General features: G+C 63.2%; 2 protein-coding genes and 1 long non-coding RNA gene across 10 annotated transcripts in view; 2 read left to right on the top strand and 1 right to left on the bottom strand.

The window, feature by feature from the left end:
* The window catches only part of PRDM16 (PR/SET domain 16), a 364,158-nt gene extending 358,971 nt beyond the window's left edge, over nt 1-5,187 (bottom strand). For all 6 annotated transcript variants that reach the window (XM_063660225.1, XM_063660224.1, XM_063660222.1 and 3 more), the window contains exon 1: nt 4,910-5,187. In XM_063660225.1, coding sequence (XP_063516295.1) covers nt 4,910-4,946 — 37 coding nt within the window. In that variant the 5' untranslated portion in view covers nt 4,947-5,187. The remainder of the gene's footprint in view (nt 1-4,909) is intronic.
* On the top strand, nt 4,945-10,084 carry LOC129008568 (collagen alpha-1(III) chain-like). The gene is made up of 4 exons (XM_054440988.1): nt 4,945-5,023; nt 5,232-5,332; nt 5,536-5,981; nt 6,155-10,084. Exons 1-4 carry the CDS (start codon nt 4,945-4,947, stop codon nt 6,534-6,536), a joined length of 1,008 nt encoding a protein of 335 aa, XP_054296963.1. The 3' UTR covers nt 6,537-10,084.
* Nucleotides 10,085-11,385: 1,301 nt separating this feature from the next.
* Nucleotides 11,386-14,570, top strand: LOC129009755 (uncharacterized). Of its 3 annotated transcripts, none has more exons than XR_010125368.1 (6): nt 11,386-11,476; nt 11,640-11,859; nt 12,339-12,424; nt 12,519-13,166; nt 13,874-13,928; nt 14,422-14,570. It is a non-coding gene; the product is annotated as an uncharacterized LOC129009755 (long non-coding RNA). The 3 variants fall into 3 exon arrangements; XR_008492842.2 differs by having other exon boundaries at nt 12,339-12,562; nt 12,826-13,166; nt 14,422-14,566; XR_008492840.2 differs by having other exon boundaries at nt 12,339-13,166; nt 14,422-14,568.
* The last annotated feature ends 1,076 nt before the right edge of the window (nt 14,571-15,646 follow it).

The following is a 15,646-nucleotide window of genomic DNA, read 5'->3' on the forward strand; positions in this document are numbered from 1 at the left end:
GGTGTCCTGTCCCCCAAGTGCACTAGGGAGCCCTGCCCCTAGTCTCCTGAGGTTGCCGGCAGGGGCCGGGCCGCGGATCAGACTGGGCAGGCGGGTCTACCCTCGAAAGCCGGACCCCCACTCTCTGCCTCGGTTTCTCTGCACCGTCTTCCCTCCCCCTACAGCCCCTACTTAAACCCAGGCGGCGCGCGCTCCCGCGTCTCTCGGGGCGCGGGTCGGGATGTCGCAGGGAACCCAGGCAAGCGGGGGGCCTGGCGCCCACGGTGTCCCGCACGAGGTCGAGGGTCGGCGGTTGGGGACGCGGAGGCCGCCCTCCTCCGCAAGGGAGGCCAGGAGGAGGGGACCCTCGGGTCCAAGCTGGGGCTCTAGAAGGGGAGAGAGCCGCTCCCGCTGGGCCAGGGTCGGGGCGCCAGGCTGCGCGGTGTAGACGCGGGCGCTGCTCCGCGGTAGTTGGCCGCGACTTTGTGCGCGGGGAGTGGGAAGTCGGCCGAGACTACCGGCCGGCCCGGGGTCCCCCAGGCCCGGCTCCCCGACCCGGCCCACGCCGTCTGCAGCCCTCGGCGGCCCGATTCTGAGCCCGCGACCGCCGCTGCACCGTGGCGAGGCCCCAGCCAGCTGGCTTCGCTCGCGAAGTTTCCTTCCCGCATGGGGAAGTCGCCGGAGCTGCTCCTAGTCCTCCAGCGCCGGCGACGGGAGCTGCAGCTTCCAAGACTCGTTACACGGGTTTGATTCAAAACCTGATAAATTGTATTTAACGCTATTTGAAAATTTTAAACGAAATTATTCAAAAGATTTTTAATCCTGGATAATTTTTGTTGAAACTCTAATTATACATCACCTTAATTACCAGCCCAAGCCCCCCAAGGATCCCTAATTGCCTCCTAATTGAATAAAACAGGGGGCTAATCGGGCCCACGGCGGCCCAGCGAGCTGCCACCAGTCTCACCTCCCCTGAGGGGCCTGGTGGGGGGAGCCCCTGGCTGCCGGGCCACCTTCACCCAGCCTCCCGGCAGAAATGGCAGACCTGGTCCCCTGCCCTGCGCACTGCCTACAGGAGGACTTGGCAGCCGAGGAAGCCTCGGGGCCAGGAGGGGCCAGGAGGGGCCAGGATGTCGGGCCGGCACCTGCTCTGGAAGAGCTGCTCACAGGACAAGGAGGACGCCCCGAGTGGGCGTCTGGTGGTTGGCGAGCCTAGGGCATGGCCGGTGCCTATCCCCAAGGAGCCCACCCAGCAGTTGCTCTACAAACCAGCTTGGCAAGCCCCTCCTGCCAGCTTCCGAGCCATGGCACACCTGCGCAGCCAGGGGCAGAGGGAGGGGGCCTGTGGGTGACACACAGTCCACTGCCGTGGAGCACCAAGCCCTGGCGGCCAGCCCCTCACTCCACCCCTCCACCGCAGCCTCTGTGTTTTCGTCCGAAGCGGGGCAAGACGCTGGATTCCCGCCGGACGTCCTGGCGCTGCTGCCCTAACCGGCCTTCAGAGGGAAGGCTGCCGTCCTGGCTCCAGGGAGGGGACTGGTGGAAGGGTCCAACTTCCCCAGGGAGGGTGGGAGAGGGGAGGGCCCTGCTAGCCTGGCCCATTTCTGCGGGAAGAAGGAAGGAGGCTGTGAATTGGGCCTCCAGCCCCGCTCACCTCTACCCCGTCTCCAGCACACCTTCCACACGCGTCACCCTCAAACACAAGCAAGACACACACAGTCCCCATCTAGTGGGGGCTGCAGCTCCCCCATCCCAGGGGCTAGATGGGACTTGTGGAGAGGACACTCCCCCAGCCCTGGGGTATGTGGCATCTAGGACATGGGGTCTGCCACCTAGGTGGGGATCAGGCCTCAAGGAGCAGCTCTGATGGGGGTGCCGACTGGCACATCCTCCTCCTGCACAGAGGCCCCCAGCTGTGCTGTGAGGGGGATGGTGGTCCAGAGGGCACCTTGGTGGTGCTAACCCCCCACCTGCCCACCTTGCTCACAACAGCCCTGGAAACAATAAGCTTTTGTTAAGCATGAGTTTGTAAATGTGGGGCCGCAGCAGCCCCTACCCCACCGGCCCTACTGCCCTGCTTCAGTAGGGGGGACCCTGTCCCTGAACTGTCCTCACTCTGTTCCTGGCCCCCAGGCTCAGGTGGAGGAGGCTGTAGGTTTCCCATCAGCTGAGCCACAGCCCCGGCTTGGGTGCCCCAGTGGCCACCTCTGTCGTTGGAAAGCTCAGCTGGAAGCCCGGGTCACCCCCGGAGCCACCACCATTCAGACCTTCACAAGACCCAACCCAGAGGAGTAACCCACCTGAACTGAGGCTTAGAGTGGGGTCTCCAGGGAAACACAAACGAAATTACACCTCCAGATGCACACTCGGCGGTGGCCCCCGAAACGCTGGGTCATGGGGTCACCTCCACGGGCCTGGTTGCTGTTCTGTGCCCAGCCTGAATACCAGCCTGGTAACCATGACCTTGCCCCTGCCTCACCCCACAGTCCCCTGACCTGGTCAGCATTGTGGGGAGGGGAGGACCTGCTGGCTGGAGTGCTGGCCCTACCGCCTCTGACTCGGGTAATGGACTGTGGTCCCCGGGGAAGTTCACATCTGCTTAAAATATCGCCTGATGAAATGAAATTCTTCAGCTGATCCTGCCTTGCTCAGGACAGGCAGTGTGATCCCGAACCTGCCTCGGCCACCTTGGGGGGTCTGGGGACAAGCGGTCCCAGCTGTGGAGCCTGGAAGGAGGGGTTCCCAGCGCTCGGCCAAGTGTGGACAGAGGGCCGAGGCCTGGCAGTCACCTCTCATGGGGTTTTTCCTCACTAAAGACTCTCGGGAAAAGGAAGCCAGCGCTGGGCGCTCCCGCTGGGCCCGGCTCTCCGGCCTCCTGGCCAGATGGCTGCCAGGCACCCCTTCTGGTCCTGAGCGGACCCGGTCCCGGGCCACCTTCCCCACCTGGCAGAGGTGGAGCCGGCGGAGAGCTGGGGCCTCTCGGAAGTTTCCAGGGCCGCGCGGGTGCGCCGAGTCCGCCTCTCGCTTGCAGCGAAGGCCCCGGCGTCAGCGCCGCCGCTTTCCCCTTTCTCGCTCCAGCTTAGGGCCCATCCTGGGCGAGGGCCTGACCTGGCGGCCCACACGCAGCCCGGTGGTCCCGACTCTGAGCAGGCCCGCGGTGCACACACAGAACCGAACCCGAACACGAACACGCACACGCACACCCCACGCGCGGAGGGCCCGCAACGCCTCGCACAGACAGCCAGTTCGCGTCGGCGGCGAAACGCCCGGTCTTGTTCGCACCAAGAGGGGTCAGAGGTCACGGGAGGCCGAGGCCAAGGGCACCCGGCAACGCAGCGCGGCGGGAAGGGGACGCCTCACCCAGGGGCCGGGAACGGCCGACGGCGGGGCGCAGGGGCGTCCGGCACAAACTCGGGAGCTGCTTTTCCCTGGTGCACAGAGCGCGGGGCCTACGGCCGCGGGGCAGCTGTTGGGACCAGCCGGGCGGGTCCCGAGCCGAGGGAGCGGAGCTTCGGAAAACCGCCGCGAGTCCCGCGCCCACCCGGCTCACGTTTGGGGGCTCGGCCCCGGGAGCTGCGAGGCCGGCCTGGAGGGACCCGGCCCCGGAGGCGCGGACGGAACGGCGTGGGTCGGGCGGGGACCTCGAGGGGAGCGGCCCGGGCGCCTCTTCTGCGGGTGGGCGGGCGGGCGGCCTGCAGAGGAGGGGGCGGCGGGAGCAGGCGGCGCCGATTCCGCTCCGCGCGGCGCTGGCCGCTTCGCTGCAGCCGGGGCTTCGGCGGGGCTGCGGGAGCCGCGCTGGCCGAGCCGCGGCGCCGCCTGTCCCCACCTGCCCGCCCGCCTCACCGCGGATGGCGCCGGCGACCGGGGCTGCGGGGTGCGCGCGGGCTGCTCGGAGGCGCTGTGGCGGGCGAGGGCGCGGGTGGCTGGAGCACCCGGCCCGCGGCAAGGACCGGCTGGCGGCAGGCGGGGCGCGCGGAGCCCGGGGCTCGGCCGAGACGGAGCGAAAGAGAAAGTAAGACCGAGGACCAGGCAGTCTGGCCGGGGCAGCTCTGTCCCCGCCGGGCCCGGCTGTGCCAGGCAAGCGGGTACAGAGGGGTCCACGCGGGCCCGAGGGCGGCAGCGGCGGGTCCGGAGGTGGCCGAGTGGGGACCCTCCTGTCGGAGGCACGGTCGCCCCGGCGGCCCGCGCAGGCTGCCGGCGTCCCAGAGGAGCGCCCTCCACCACGCGGGGCACAGCCGGGGATAAACTTCACGACCACAGTTCCCAGCCCGGGCAAAAGTCTCCATTTTGCTCCCCAAGTGGCTGCGGCTGTCCCGCCGTCGCCACCCCTGCCCCTGCGCCCGCGGAGCCGGGTGGGCGCCGGCCCGCGCCCCCTCCTCCGCCCCTCCCCGGCTCGGGGTCTCCCTCCTCTGCGCCCGGCTGGCGGACGCCAAAGGCGGTGCTCTAGCGCCCACTATTTCAAAAGCCCGGAATATGATTTGACCAGGACTGAGAGCCACTCGGAGAGAGAGAGGGAGAGAGCGAGCGGGGAGGAAAAAGTTGCTCTCCCCTTTCGTCAACTTTTCGCTAACTTTCACTTTTCGCTCCCCTCCACCCCCGGCCCTCCCCCTCCGCCCCCCTCCCCGGCCCCCACCGCGCGCCTCGGGTTCCCGGGCCCGAGCGCCTGACACTGGTGGGGGGGGAGGGGGTTCGGCGGGGAGGGGGCCGGCGCCTTCGGGGAGCGCGCGGCCCGGGCGCCCCGAGCCTCCGCGCCGAGCCCGGTCGCCCCGGAGCGCGGGAGGCGGAGCAGCCCCCCGGGCCGCGCGGCCGAGCCGGGGGCCCGGAGCCGCAGGCGCGCCGGCCGCGCCCCGACGCGCACCCCTGGCCCGGGCGCCCCGGCCCGGCGGCCCGGGCCCCGGCGGCGCGGCGCGGCCGAGCGCGGGAGACTTACTTTTGGCTAGCTTCCTCGCCCTCGCCTTGGATCGCATGGTGTCGGCTCGCGGAATCTCTCTCCTCCTCCTTGAGTCCAGAAGCAGCCACACACTATCTTCATCTCCCCAGCATTGTCAGTTTGGACACCTTCGCACATGCGCACAGAGCACTCAATCTGACACCCCTCGCCGGGGCCAAAAAAACTTTGCAATGTATTCATCATCCTCATCGTCGCGCCGCCGCCGCCGCCGCCGCCGCCTCGGCGCGGGATTGGGGGGCTCTCCTCGGCCTTCTCGGTCTTCGTCTCACTTATCTCTCCCCCCTCTCCCCCCCCTTTTCAGCGCAGCTCGGAACTGGCCCTTTAAGAAAACATTCCGTGTTCGGCGCTCCCGCCCGGGGCCCGCACCCCGGACACTTTAAAAGGACCCAGGTGGCCCCGGAGGCGAGGTGACTATCCCCCCACCCTGCCCCTGCGTCGCGGCGCGTCGCGCTGCTGCTCCCGCCCCAGCCGGGGCCGAAGATGGGGCGGCGGCTGCGGTTTTCCACACGACTTCCTTGGATCTCGGGGCACACGCGCCGATAGTTCGGACGCGAGTCCGGGCTGGTTTTGCTCCCTTTTACTGCGTTTTATTACTAATTTAAAAGCTTTGCGTTCCCCGTCGCCCCGGCCCGCTTTTCTCCTGCACTCTCCCCTCGGCCCCCGTCCCCGCCCCGCGATCGCTGGAGGGGGCGTCGGGGCTTGAGCGCCAGAACCCGGCTCCTCCGAAGCCCCCTCCGGGCCCCACCGCCCCCCTCGGGCCTCCCGGCCCCCGCCTCCTCCCCTTCGCCCCCACCCAACGGCTGCTGCTTCGGGCTTCGCGGCTCAAAAACAACAGCGGAGGCGCCGCCAGCTCCGCGCTCCGCCACTGCCCAGGCCGGCGGGCGGCACTCGGACCCGCCGCCCTCGGTCCCTCGCGAGGCCGCGGAGGCCAACACGCCTCGCACGGGGGGACAGCGCAGGGGCAGCGGTCCAAACACCAGGCGTCCTCGGCTGGTCGTCCCAGGGCGCCCGCACCTCTCCGCCCGCGCTCTCCTGCCGCCGCGCCCCCAAGGTGAGTACCCGGCTGCGCGAGCGCCCGAGCTGGGCCACCTTCGGGGACCCGGGCCTCTGGGGACACTCCCCTCTAGCCTCTCGGGGCCCAGGTGCGTAGCAGGCGGAAAGGCCGGCGGCGCAGGTGGAGCAGCTCGGACGAGAGCCGACCAGACGCTTCCTCTTCCCCTGTAGCCCCCAAACTCCGAGGCGCTGCGGCGGAGGGGCCGGGCTGAGCTCAGGCAGGGTGGCCCCGGCCCAGGAGCCTGACGGCCTGAGTGCGGATTTCTCATCTGAGTATCTGGGAATCGAGAATGAATTGGAAGGAAACCGAGGCGCTGCCCTGGCCGGGTTGCTGCCCCGCACCCTTCTGGAGCACCGAAGTCCTGCCCGGCAACAGGACTTGGAGCTGCCGCAGAGTCATCCTGAGCCCGAGGCAGGGGTCGCGCCCGCGATGCGGGGTCTCTCCGCCGCCCCGCGACGCTCCTGGCCGTGCCCTCCCTGCCCTTTGTTGTGTAATGAGACCTGTGGCGGCTCCACTGAGACCCACACGTGCAATTCCGCGCCTCCGCGTTAAAGGAGGTGAAACGCAGCAGCCCTGAGAAACCCCAAGACCCCGGTGTCCTAGCAGAGGCGCCCCGGATGGGGAGGGGCGCGGGGGCCGGCGCTACCCCAGAGGAAAAGCCCAGCGGAGCCGGGTTGGGCAGGAGCCGGCGGCGGCGGTGCGCTGGGCCTTCTGCCTTGGATCCTCCGCAGTCGGCACCGCTTCCCTGCTCGGATTCGAACCCAGATGCGGCTCCCAAGGCTCCCACGGCTCCAGGGTGCCCAGTCTTGCAGCCAGCTCGCCGCCTGAGCCCCGGATGGAGGAAGCGCTCACTGGGGGCTACCTCTGCTGTTTCTGGCACCAGGTGAGTGTCGCCTAGAGAAGGGCCATGAGCAATGGCACAGCCCCATTCCCTGCCGTCCTTCTGAGGGTCTATCGACCCCTTTACCCACCCTCCCCACACCCCGACCATCTTTCTACAGGGGTTGGGGCAGAGAACAGCTCAGTTTACAGGCCCGGCTCTGGAGATCTTGATCTGCCTAGCCAACTAGGGCACCGCTGCAGCTCTGCACGGCCAAGGCCGGTTCTGAACCTGCTCACCCCAGTGGGTGGGAGGTGCTGGAGCCCAGGAACACGGGCGCTGTCCTGCCTAAACCCCGCCAAGGGCAGGCTCCCGAGGTGGGCCCAACCTGGCTGGAGCTGCTGGCTAGAAAGGACTCAAGGTCACTCCCATGTCTCTGCACCCAGGGCCCCCTTGCTCCTGCCTGAAGCCTCCGCAGGTTTGGGAGGAGGCCTGGGGAAGTTACTATGCCTGCGAAGCACTCCCACCTGTAGAGAGGGTCCCTTCCCCACCCTTTGCTCCTGGCCTGGAGGCAGCCAACAGATGCCAAGGTTGTGTAGTCCTGGCCTTCTTCTACGGGTGCCCCAACTCTCTCAGGCCCTCTCCCTACCTCCTCCTCCAGCTCAGGAGGTGGTTCTCAGAACCCTGGCCAGGCTAGGACAGGACAGCCATCCCTGGCCTGTTGCCAGCCCCTAGGGAAGAAGGGCAGGAGGTATGGGAGCAAGCTGGTCTGTGCCATCTGGTCCCTGCCCTCCGCCAGGCTGTTGGGTAGGGATGGGGTCACAGATCTGCCTGGGGAGGGGTAGCTGCCAGTCAAGCCTCGCCAGGGAGACACCCGGGCTGCCTACCTGCAAGGCACTGGCGCAGCCCTGGCTCCAGTGGGGCAGTGTCTCCCCAGCCTGCTGGAGGAGCCCAGGCAGGCTGTCCCCAAGGCCATGGCCCTGGCCGAGTTTGCATCCTGGCCTGGCCAGGCCCTGCCCCCGCGTGGCCAGACGTAGAAGCGGAGAGCAGGTCAGGCATTGAGGAGTCCCTTGGGGAAAAAGGGTGACGCAGGGAAGATCAGATGCAGGTCCTGCCTGGGGCCCAGTTCTGTGTCCCTGCCTGGCAAGGGCTTTGGGGGGCTTGGAGAACAGGTAGGGCAAGTGTAGGCCCAGTGGGGAAAAGGTTGATACTGAAAGGTCTAAGGGCAATTTTCAAACCAAGTCTAGCTCTGCAGAGCCTTGGGGCTGATGCCAGGCCCTGGGGCCCCTGCGCTGGGATTGTGAGTGCTGTGAGCTCATTCCCACTGACCTCCTCGGGTTGTCCACGGACAGTGAGTGCGGGTTGGCCACATTGAGGCTCCTACACTGGACAACTACACGCTGCTGTCAAGTTCCAAAACCAGTTTCATAGCTGGGGTCTTGGAGGCTAGAGAGGGGCTTTAACCACCAACTTCTGCTGGGGTCTGGGCAGAGAGGGAGTCCATGAGCCCTGCAGACTCCCAGTGTTTCTAACGGCTGGAGACCCATGACCAGGTTAATTCCTTAGGGAAAAGGCCGGGTTTGAGAGCCAGACATGCTGGTCCTGCAGTGCTGGAGGAAGCATCTTATTAGTGAGTAGGAGGCCCCCAAGCCCCAGGGGTTCCCCAGAAGCCCATTGAGTAGCAGAACTACCATGCCGGCCTGCCCTCCACTCCCGGAATCTACAAATGCATTCTAGGGTTAGAGAGCCCCTTCGCTTGGCCAGGCCTTGTGCCCCATGCCAACCGGCAGGATCAGAGCTGCCCCAGCTGCCCCCACCCCCAGCCCCTCAGGCCCCAGGGAGCCCTGCTTCGGGCTGTGTGTGCAGGAGAGGAGGTAGGCATGGCATCTGGCAAGATGGACTGACCTCACCAGGTTCTTATCCCTTTCTCTCCCGCTCCTCTGTGCTTTTTGAACTTAGCCATGGGTTTTCAGATACTTGGCCTCAGGCTCTATTGAATTCCAGGTCAAGGTTTTACTCACTCCTCACCCCCACCTTGCTCCTCCGGGTAGCAAAGAAGCACACAGCCTCTGGTTTACCAACTGGCTTTCCTGGGAGATTGAAAATGCCCCAGGTGGGATCCAGACCGCCAGCGCTCACCCCACCCCCAATACGTGGGCCACTGAGTCAGGCCAGGATGAGGCTCTTGCTCCCTGGGCATGTTCTCCCGCCCCATACTTGGTGAGAATGTCTCCCAGACTTGAGCAGCAGGAGACAGGAGACCACAGGCCCTTGGGGATGGCTGACTTGGCTCCCACTAGACAGAGGGGAACATGGAGGAGGGCTGCTTGGACCCTATACCTCACAGGGGACTCGATGGGGGCTGAATGCTGGAAGGAGCCTGCGTTTGGTCTAGAATGGTGGGGGTGGGTGGGAGACACAAATCATGGAAAAGGCCATTTCTTCCCTATTCAGACCTCTGAAATGACCCGAGGTGGGTGCTTCCTCCAGCATCATGCCTCAGCCGCACACTGGGGCTACAGGAATCCCCCCAGACCCTGGGGTCAATATTTCAGGGCCCCTTTGAACCTTCTTCTCACCCGAGGCCTGGGAAACCTTCCTGTGCCCCAGAATACTTGGAGAGGACAGGACACAGGTCCCAGTTGTGACCCAGTGGCGGCAAGGTTCCATTCCCTGCACTGCTCAAAGATGGGGGCCTCCCAAAGCCGATACCCTATTCCTGGTCCCAGAGTGGGTAGCTGGGAGGAGTGGACTTCCCAGGAATGTGAGCCATGTCGCCGATTTCGAACAAACCCCAGATGTGTGGAAACTGACTTATTTTCATTGCAAGAGGATCCTTGTCCCTTACAGGTGGGCAGCTTCCGGGGACCGGCTTGCACGATGCTGTGGCCACCCCAGTGGAGACCCTCTGCCCGGCTTTGTGTCCTGGCGTCCCCACCAGGGTGTCCAGCTCTCCTGCGCAGATGTCGGGAGTGTCTGGATGCCCCATGGGCACTTCAAGGGCCCAATCCGGAGTATTTTGTTTTGTTTTGTTTTGTTTTGTTTTAAGAGATTGAGACTGTGAACCTGAATTCCCTTGATCTCCTCCCGTTGGGCCCAGGAGGGAGCCGAATCTAGGCCCAACCGGGCTCACTGAGAAGGTGCAGGAAGCCCCCAACGACTCCTACTCGTGTGCGGCCCATACTGGGCCGGAACGCTGCAGTGGCCGAGCCGCTGGGTGTCTGCAACGGGGAGCGCCCCCGCCGCTGGGGGCAATAAACGGAATCGGTTTCGCACGCTTTCCCTCTTGATCTAAGAACCTTTAAAAATCCGCCAACGAATGCCGTTGCCTGGATGCGCTGCGTGTGACCTTCAGCCGTGTGTTCACGCGCGCCCGCAGCCGTGGAGTGGCGGTCCCTCCTGCCGCCCGCAACCCCGGGGCCGCGGGTCTGCGCACACCGGGAGCAACTTCGTTACCCACAGCGCCCGCGTCCTGCGGCTCGCGCGGAACTGCGCGCGGGAAGGTGGCAGAGGGACGCTCCAGAACGCTGCTTGCGTAGACGCTGCCGCTGCCTTCAGATCCCAATTCGGCCGCGCGCGGGCAGGGCCCTGGCAGCAACGAAAATGGCAGCCTCGTAGCCTTCCGGGCCCGGCGGCCGCATTCCGGGAGTCGCCAGGTGGGAGCCCGCCTTCCGCGTCCCCAAACGCCCAGAGCCCGGGACACGGGCCGGCGGCCGGGTCACCAAGCCAGTTCCCGGAATCGGCTCGCGCCGGAATCCATGTGCGGCTTGCAAAGCCCGCTCCTGCCGTCTCTCCGCAGCGCGCCCTGCCCCACGCTGCCGGCCCTCTTAGCTTCAAAACCAAATTTTGCCTTGATCCTGAGAGATTAATACCCCACAGGTGAAACCGTGGAGACGGAGCTGCGGTGGGTTTTTTCTCCACGCCTTAGTTTCCCCGTCTGTGAAATGGGACCAGGCGCGCCTGTGCTCCTCCGGGAGTTTATTGCAGGGCTGGCTGGAGAGAATGGCTGGGTGGAAGGCGCCAGGCGGAGGCCCAAGGCCGCCCACCCCGTGGGCCTCGTTTGCTGAGAGGGGGTCAAAGGCGTGCGGGACAGGGCGCGCCCCACGGCGTCTCTGGAGGCGGCCCGGCCCGTCCCTGTCTCCTCCCCTCGCTCCCCCTCCCCCGGCCTTCCCGGAACTCTCCTCGCCCGCTGGGTGGAGGAGGGGCGAGGGCCGACTCCGCCGCACCCGGGGTCTCCCTCCTCCCTCCCCCACCGCAGAGTCTGGCCCGCCCTGGACTTTCCTCTCAGGTCCCTTTGGGTCTCCAGAAGCCCGGAGGTTTCGCGCAGACTCGAACCTGAGATGGCACCACCCAGCACCCCAAATCCTGCAGAGTGTGGAGGGGATTTGGGGAGAAGGCAGGGGCCGCCCGGGCGCTCTGGCTGCTGGGGGTGGGGGACGGGGCCTGCCGGGGAAGCGGGTCGGGGGAGGACTGGAGACCCAGGCCCCCGGAGATACAACGAACCTCGCGGGAGGGAATACGCCATCCCCGTACCCACTTCCGAGGACGTAGGTCTTTTGGCACCGGCGGCAGCCGCGTTCTCACACATCTGGGCGAGGCCCCGCAGCACGGCCTGGGGAGCTGAGGCTTCGGGATCCTGCACAAACTACCCCTCTGGGTGTAGACGGAGGAGGTGGGGTGTGGGGAGCAGGGGGCCATGGTGTGAGCAGACCTTCTCACCTCTGGGCCTCCCACTTCCTGGGGCAGGACTTACGGGGAAGGATCCGAGGGGAGTGGGGTGTCCAGAGGGACACCCAAAGGTCTATCCCTGCGAGCTTTGCTTTCTACTAAACCAGTAATCGCAGCGGTGGTGGCAGTCGAGACACGGCTCAAAGAGCCGGCAAGAATAGAGCAGAGACCAGGATCGCCCCAGGCAGGGAAAAAATGACCAATTCTGTAGTGTGACCCGAAGGTGATGGAATCACTCGGGCGTCCTCCTGGGAAAGGGCTGCCTGCCCCCACCGCCAGTACACCGGCGCCCATGCCCCGGGGGCTGGAGAGAGCAGCCAGGCACAGGTAACTCAAGAATCCAGTCCCCTCAGCCGGTGCCGTGCTGCGGGGCGCCCTCACCCCCATACTTTGGGTCCCTGGGCCTCCTCATCAAGGCAGGGGCCCTGAGTGGCAGGAACACCCCTGTGTGCAGAATAGTGCCCCCTGCAGCCCCCACAGGTCACCTCTTTGAGGACCTAGGTGGGGCCTGCCCTGGGGACTGGGGTGAAGAGGGCAGGTCCAGCCTTCAGCCGCCCCTCCCCCATGACTTCAGTGGAATTACAAGGGGAACACCCAGGGCAGCTCCCGTAGGCGGCAGAAGGGAAGAGGGGAAGGCTTCTACTGAGGTGAGACAGAGTGACCCACCCCTCCCACACCATCAGCCTCCCTCCCCTCTCCACCCTTCTGTGCTGGGACCCCAGAGCCCATAGACAGCTGGGGGAGCGGGGAGACAGGAGGAACTCAAGCTCAGCTTCTGCTTCCTGTCTCCTGGGACCCTCGGGCAGCCCCCTCCAGCTTCCTGGGAGTCCAATTTCCCAAGGTAGAACGGTGGCGGCAGAGCCTGGCCCTGTAGTGGGGCAGCTGCACCCAGGTGAGTGGCTTGCAGTTCCTGGAGCCCTGCAGGTTGTTGGAGAGGCAGGGAGCCCTTCTCCCTCCCACCTGCCCTCTTGCACTTCCTCTCCCAGAACCCAGCGCTACTCCCAGAGGCCCTGAGCTGAAGCCCTAGAAGGTAACCATCTCCTGGCTGGACACAGAGAGGGCAAGTTGGGGCCAGGCGTGAGGACAGGTGCCCCAGGAGCCACCTGCTCCACTTATCCACGAAGGCCTTAACTGGCTCAGGGGCCCAGAGCTCCCATTCAAGCCCCAGCCTCCTGACCTTGTCCTGCCCTGGTGCTGCCAGTCGGGTGGAGGTGTCTCAGGGCCAGCTGGTCTCCTGGCAACTGAAGCCCGCGCTTCCCTTCCATTCACTCATTCCTTCCTTTCCTCACGCAGGAGGCGCTGCAAGGCTCAGTGCTCCTGGAGCCTTGAGTCTACGGTATGAGTTAAACAGAAGGGTATCTCCTCCATCAGATCTACAGGAGGGTGTCTCCTCCATCAGACCTGAAGCTTCCAAGGCATTTTACCCAAAGCTCCAGCACCTGTCCCAAGGCTGGGCTGTGCTGTGTCCTCAGTGAAAGAATGGATGAGTCACAAGTGAATGACTGAAGAGCTGAACCAGTAGGTTTCCCTGGGGTTTCCACAGGCTGTTTCAGCCCAGGGGAAGACCCAGGGAGATGAGGGTGACCTTGCAGGACGCTGTGGTGTGGAGGCAGCAGCCTGGGGCAGGGACTGTGGTGAGTACCTGAGGCCAAGCCACCCCTCTGTAACCTCCATAATCCATCAGGTCTCAGAGGGCCGTCCTATGTTCAGTAAGCCAATGCTAGCACCATGTGACGAGGACACAGCAGTGAGCAGCTGCCCAGGCCCCTTGCAGTGTGTTTGGAAAAGGAAGCTGGCTTGTTCAGGGGTCCCCAGCAGGATGGGGGGTGGGGGCGGGGACCATGGCAGAGCGAGAGTTCTAGGAGAGAAGCTGGTCCACCCACAGGCTCCCTGGCCTGGGTGCTGTGCCAGGCAGGGTGCTGGGCGTTGTGCTGCTCACTTCCCACCCCTGGGTTGCAACTGGGGGCTGTGTGGCCTTCCCAGTCCTGTGGTGGGTGCTGTGATTGTGCCCACCTTACAGATGGGAAAACTGATGCTCAGAGGCTTGAGCAACCTAGGCAAGGACCCGTCCTTAGAGGCAGAAGCAGAACTCAGAGGAAGAGCACCCTGACCACAAAGCCCCAGATGACTTACACTGCAGGGATGGCGGTCTCTGGGGTGTGCAGGGTGGCAGAGGTGCCTCTGCGGAGAGCTCCCTGCCTGGGACCCTTTCCTGGGGCTCTCATGGTGCTGGGAGTGTGAGCACCACAAAAGCACCACTACAGTCATGCCACCCAGAGGGCGCTCTGGCCTCTTGGTCACCCGCGTCCTTCTGACAATGACCAATACACTTATTTGCCAGGGTCCAGAAAGACTCATCCACTGGAGTCTGTATTTCCTGAGTCCGCTTCTCACTGGTAAGTCCTGAGCCCCGTTCCTTCCCAGCACCCACTCTTGGAGCAGCTATCCAGAGCTGTGCTGTGGCTGCTGCGGTCAGGGAGAGGTCACATGCTCCAGCCAGGGGCTTTGGGGGCTCAGTTTAGAACTAACACTCCAAGCAAGTCGTGCTGAGTGTCTGGGCTTCTTCTAGGAAGGTATTTCCAATCATCAAATGTGCCATTAAAAAAAAAAGCATGTCAGTTAAGTGTGCACTAAGCCTGGACCACATGGGACATAGTTGTTCTAATAAACACGAATAAGCCAGTTTTCACATTAGAGAAATAACAGTTTCTTGTAGAAATGTGGTGCTTTTAAAAGAGGTCAATTAATAAACAGCAGGTAATTGTTCATGGCACATTGTGGCAGAGGGTAATTTTCATTTTAGAGGATGGAAGGGCCAAATACCCCTCCCCACTCAGCATTTTTCTGTAATAATCACCTCAGCTTCACCTCCGCCTTTCATTTTTACAGCTGGAGCTGTTTATCATTGCTCCAACTTTCACTAAAAAGGAAAAACTATCACTTAAACAAAGCCATTGAAACCCCAACATCATATGTGGATTTTTTAACATAAATAAATCATACAAACTAAGATTTATGTTCTTGGAATGATATCATTCATTGAAGGCTGCCTTCCCAATCAATGCCGTGTTTAGTGATTTTTCTTTGGTGGGTGTGCTTTTTGCTAAATAGGAAAAACCCGTTCGGTCATCCTTGCTACTGTCTTTTCTCGGTTTGGCCAAGAACATCAGAAAGGTTTCTCCCTGGGCCAGTCCACAGAGCCAAATGGTGAAAATGGTTTTAGCTCCACGGACTGCTTTTAAAGCCTTTGCTTTTGAACCGTTAAGTCCGAGATTAAAAGACTGTTAAACCTTCTCTAAGAATGTGTGCAGGCCTCAGCAGACGTTTATGGTCCTCCCAGGTCTCCCAGAGCCTAGAATGAATCTCGCTGCAGAGTAACGCATCTGCAGAAGCTTCACCGAATTGCAATGAGTGAGGAGTATTAAAATCAGCACATGTGGATAAATAAGATGTGGCAAATCCATGCGATGGAATACTATGTAACCATGAAAAGGAATGAAGAGCTGACACTTGCTACAACATGAATGAACCTGGAAAACATGATGCCCCATGAAAGAAGTCAGTCATAAAAGGTCACACTTTGTGTGATTCCATTTATATGAGATGTCCAGGATGGGCCAATCCATAGAGACTGAAGACAGATTAGTGGTTGCCTGGCTGTAGAAGTAGAGGCAGTAGTACCCTGGGCCAATGAAGGCACTGGGAACAGATGGGCCACACTGGAGTCCAGCTTCAGCCCTCCAGGCATTGAAAGGAGACCATTAGCTGGAAGCCAGTGGGAAGCTGGGCTGACTAATAGGGACAGGTGTCCAGGAGGCTGCAGTGTGAGGCTTTCATTTGTTCAAGCAGCACACATTCACTGCACTCTTACTGTGTGCCAGGTACAGCCATAGGCCCTGAGGCTACAGCAGTGACGGAGACAGACGCTGCTCCCATCAAGGTCATGTTTTGATGGGGAAAGCAGCAATAAGCCAAATACATATGGGTCTGGCGTGCCGCGCTAGACGATTCTAGTCCAATGGACATGAAGGAGGAGAGAGGTGAAGGCACAGTCTTCAATCAGTTGTTCAAGAAAGGCCTCACTGAAGTGGTGACATTTGGGCAGAGACGTGAG

Source organism: Pongo pygmaeus, chromosome 1 (assembly GCF_028885625.2).
Source record: "Pongo pygmaeus isolate AG05252 chromosome 1, NHGRI_mPonPyg2-v2.0_pri, whole genome shotgun sequence".
NCBI classification, from domain to species: Eukaryota; Metazoa; Chordata; class Mammalia; order Primates; family Hominidae; genus Pongo; species Pongo pygmaeus.

Excerpts from the sequence above, each read along its gene's own strand:
- LOC129008568 (XM_054440988.1), top strand. The coding sequence starts at position 4,945 with ATGGTGTCGGCTCGCGGAATCTCTCTCCTCCTCCTTGAGTCCAGAAGC. Across the intron at positions 5,024-5,231 it reads ATCTTCATCTCCCCAGCATT|CGCAGCTCGGAACTGGCCCT; the intron begins GTCAGTTTGGAC and ends CCCCCTTTTCAG. Across the intron at positions 5,982-6,154 it reads CCTGCCGCCGCGCCCCCAAG|CCCCCAAACTCCGAGGCGCT; the intron begins GTGAGTACCCGG and ends CTTCCCCTGTAG.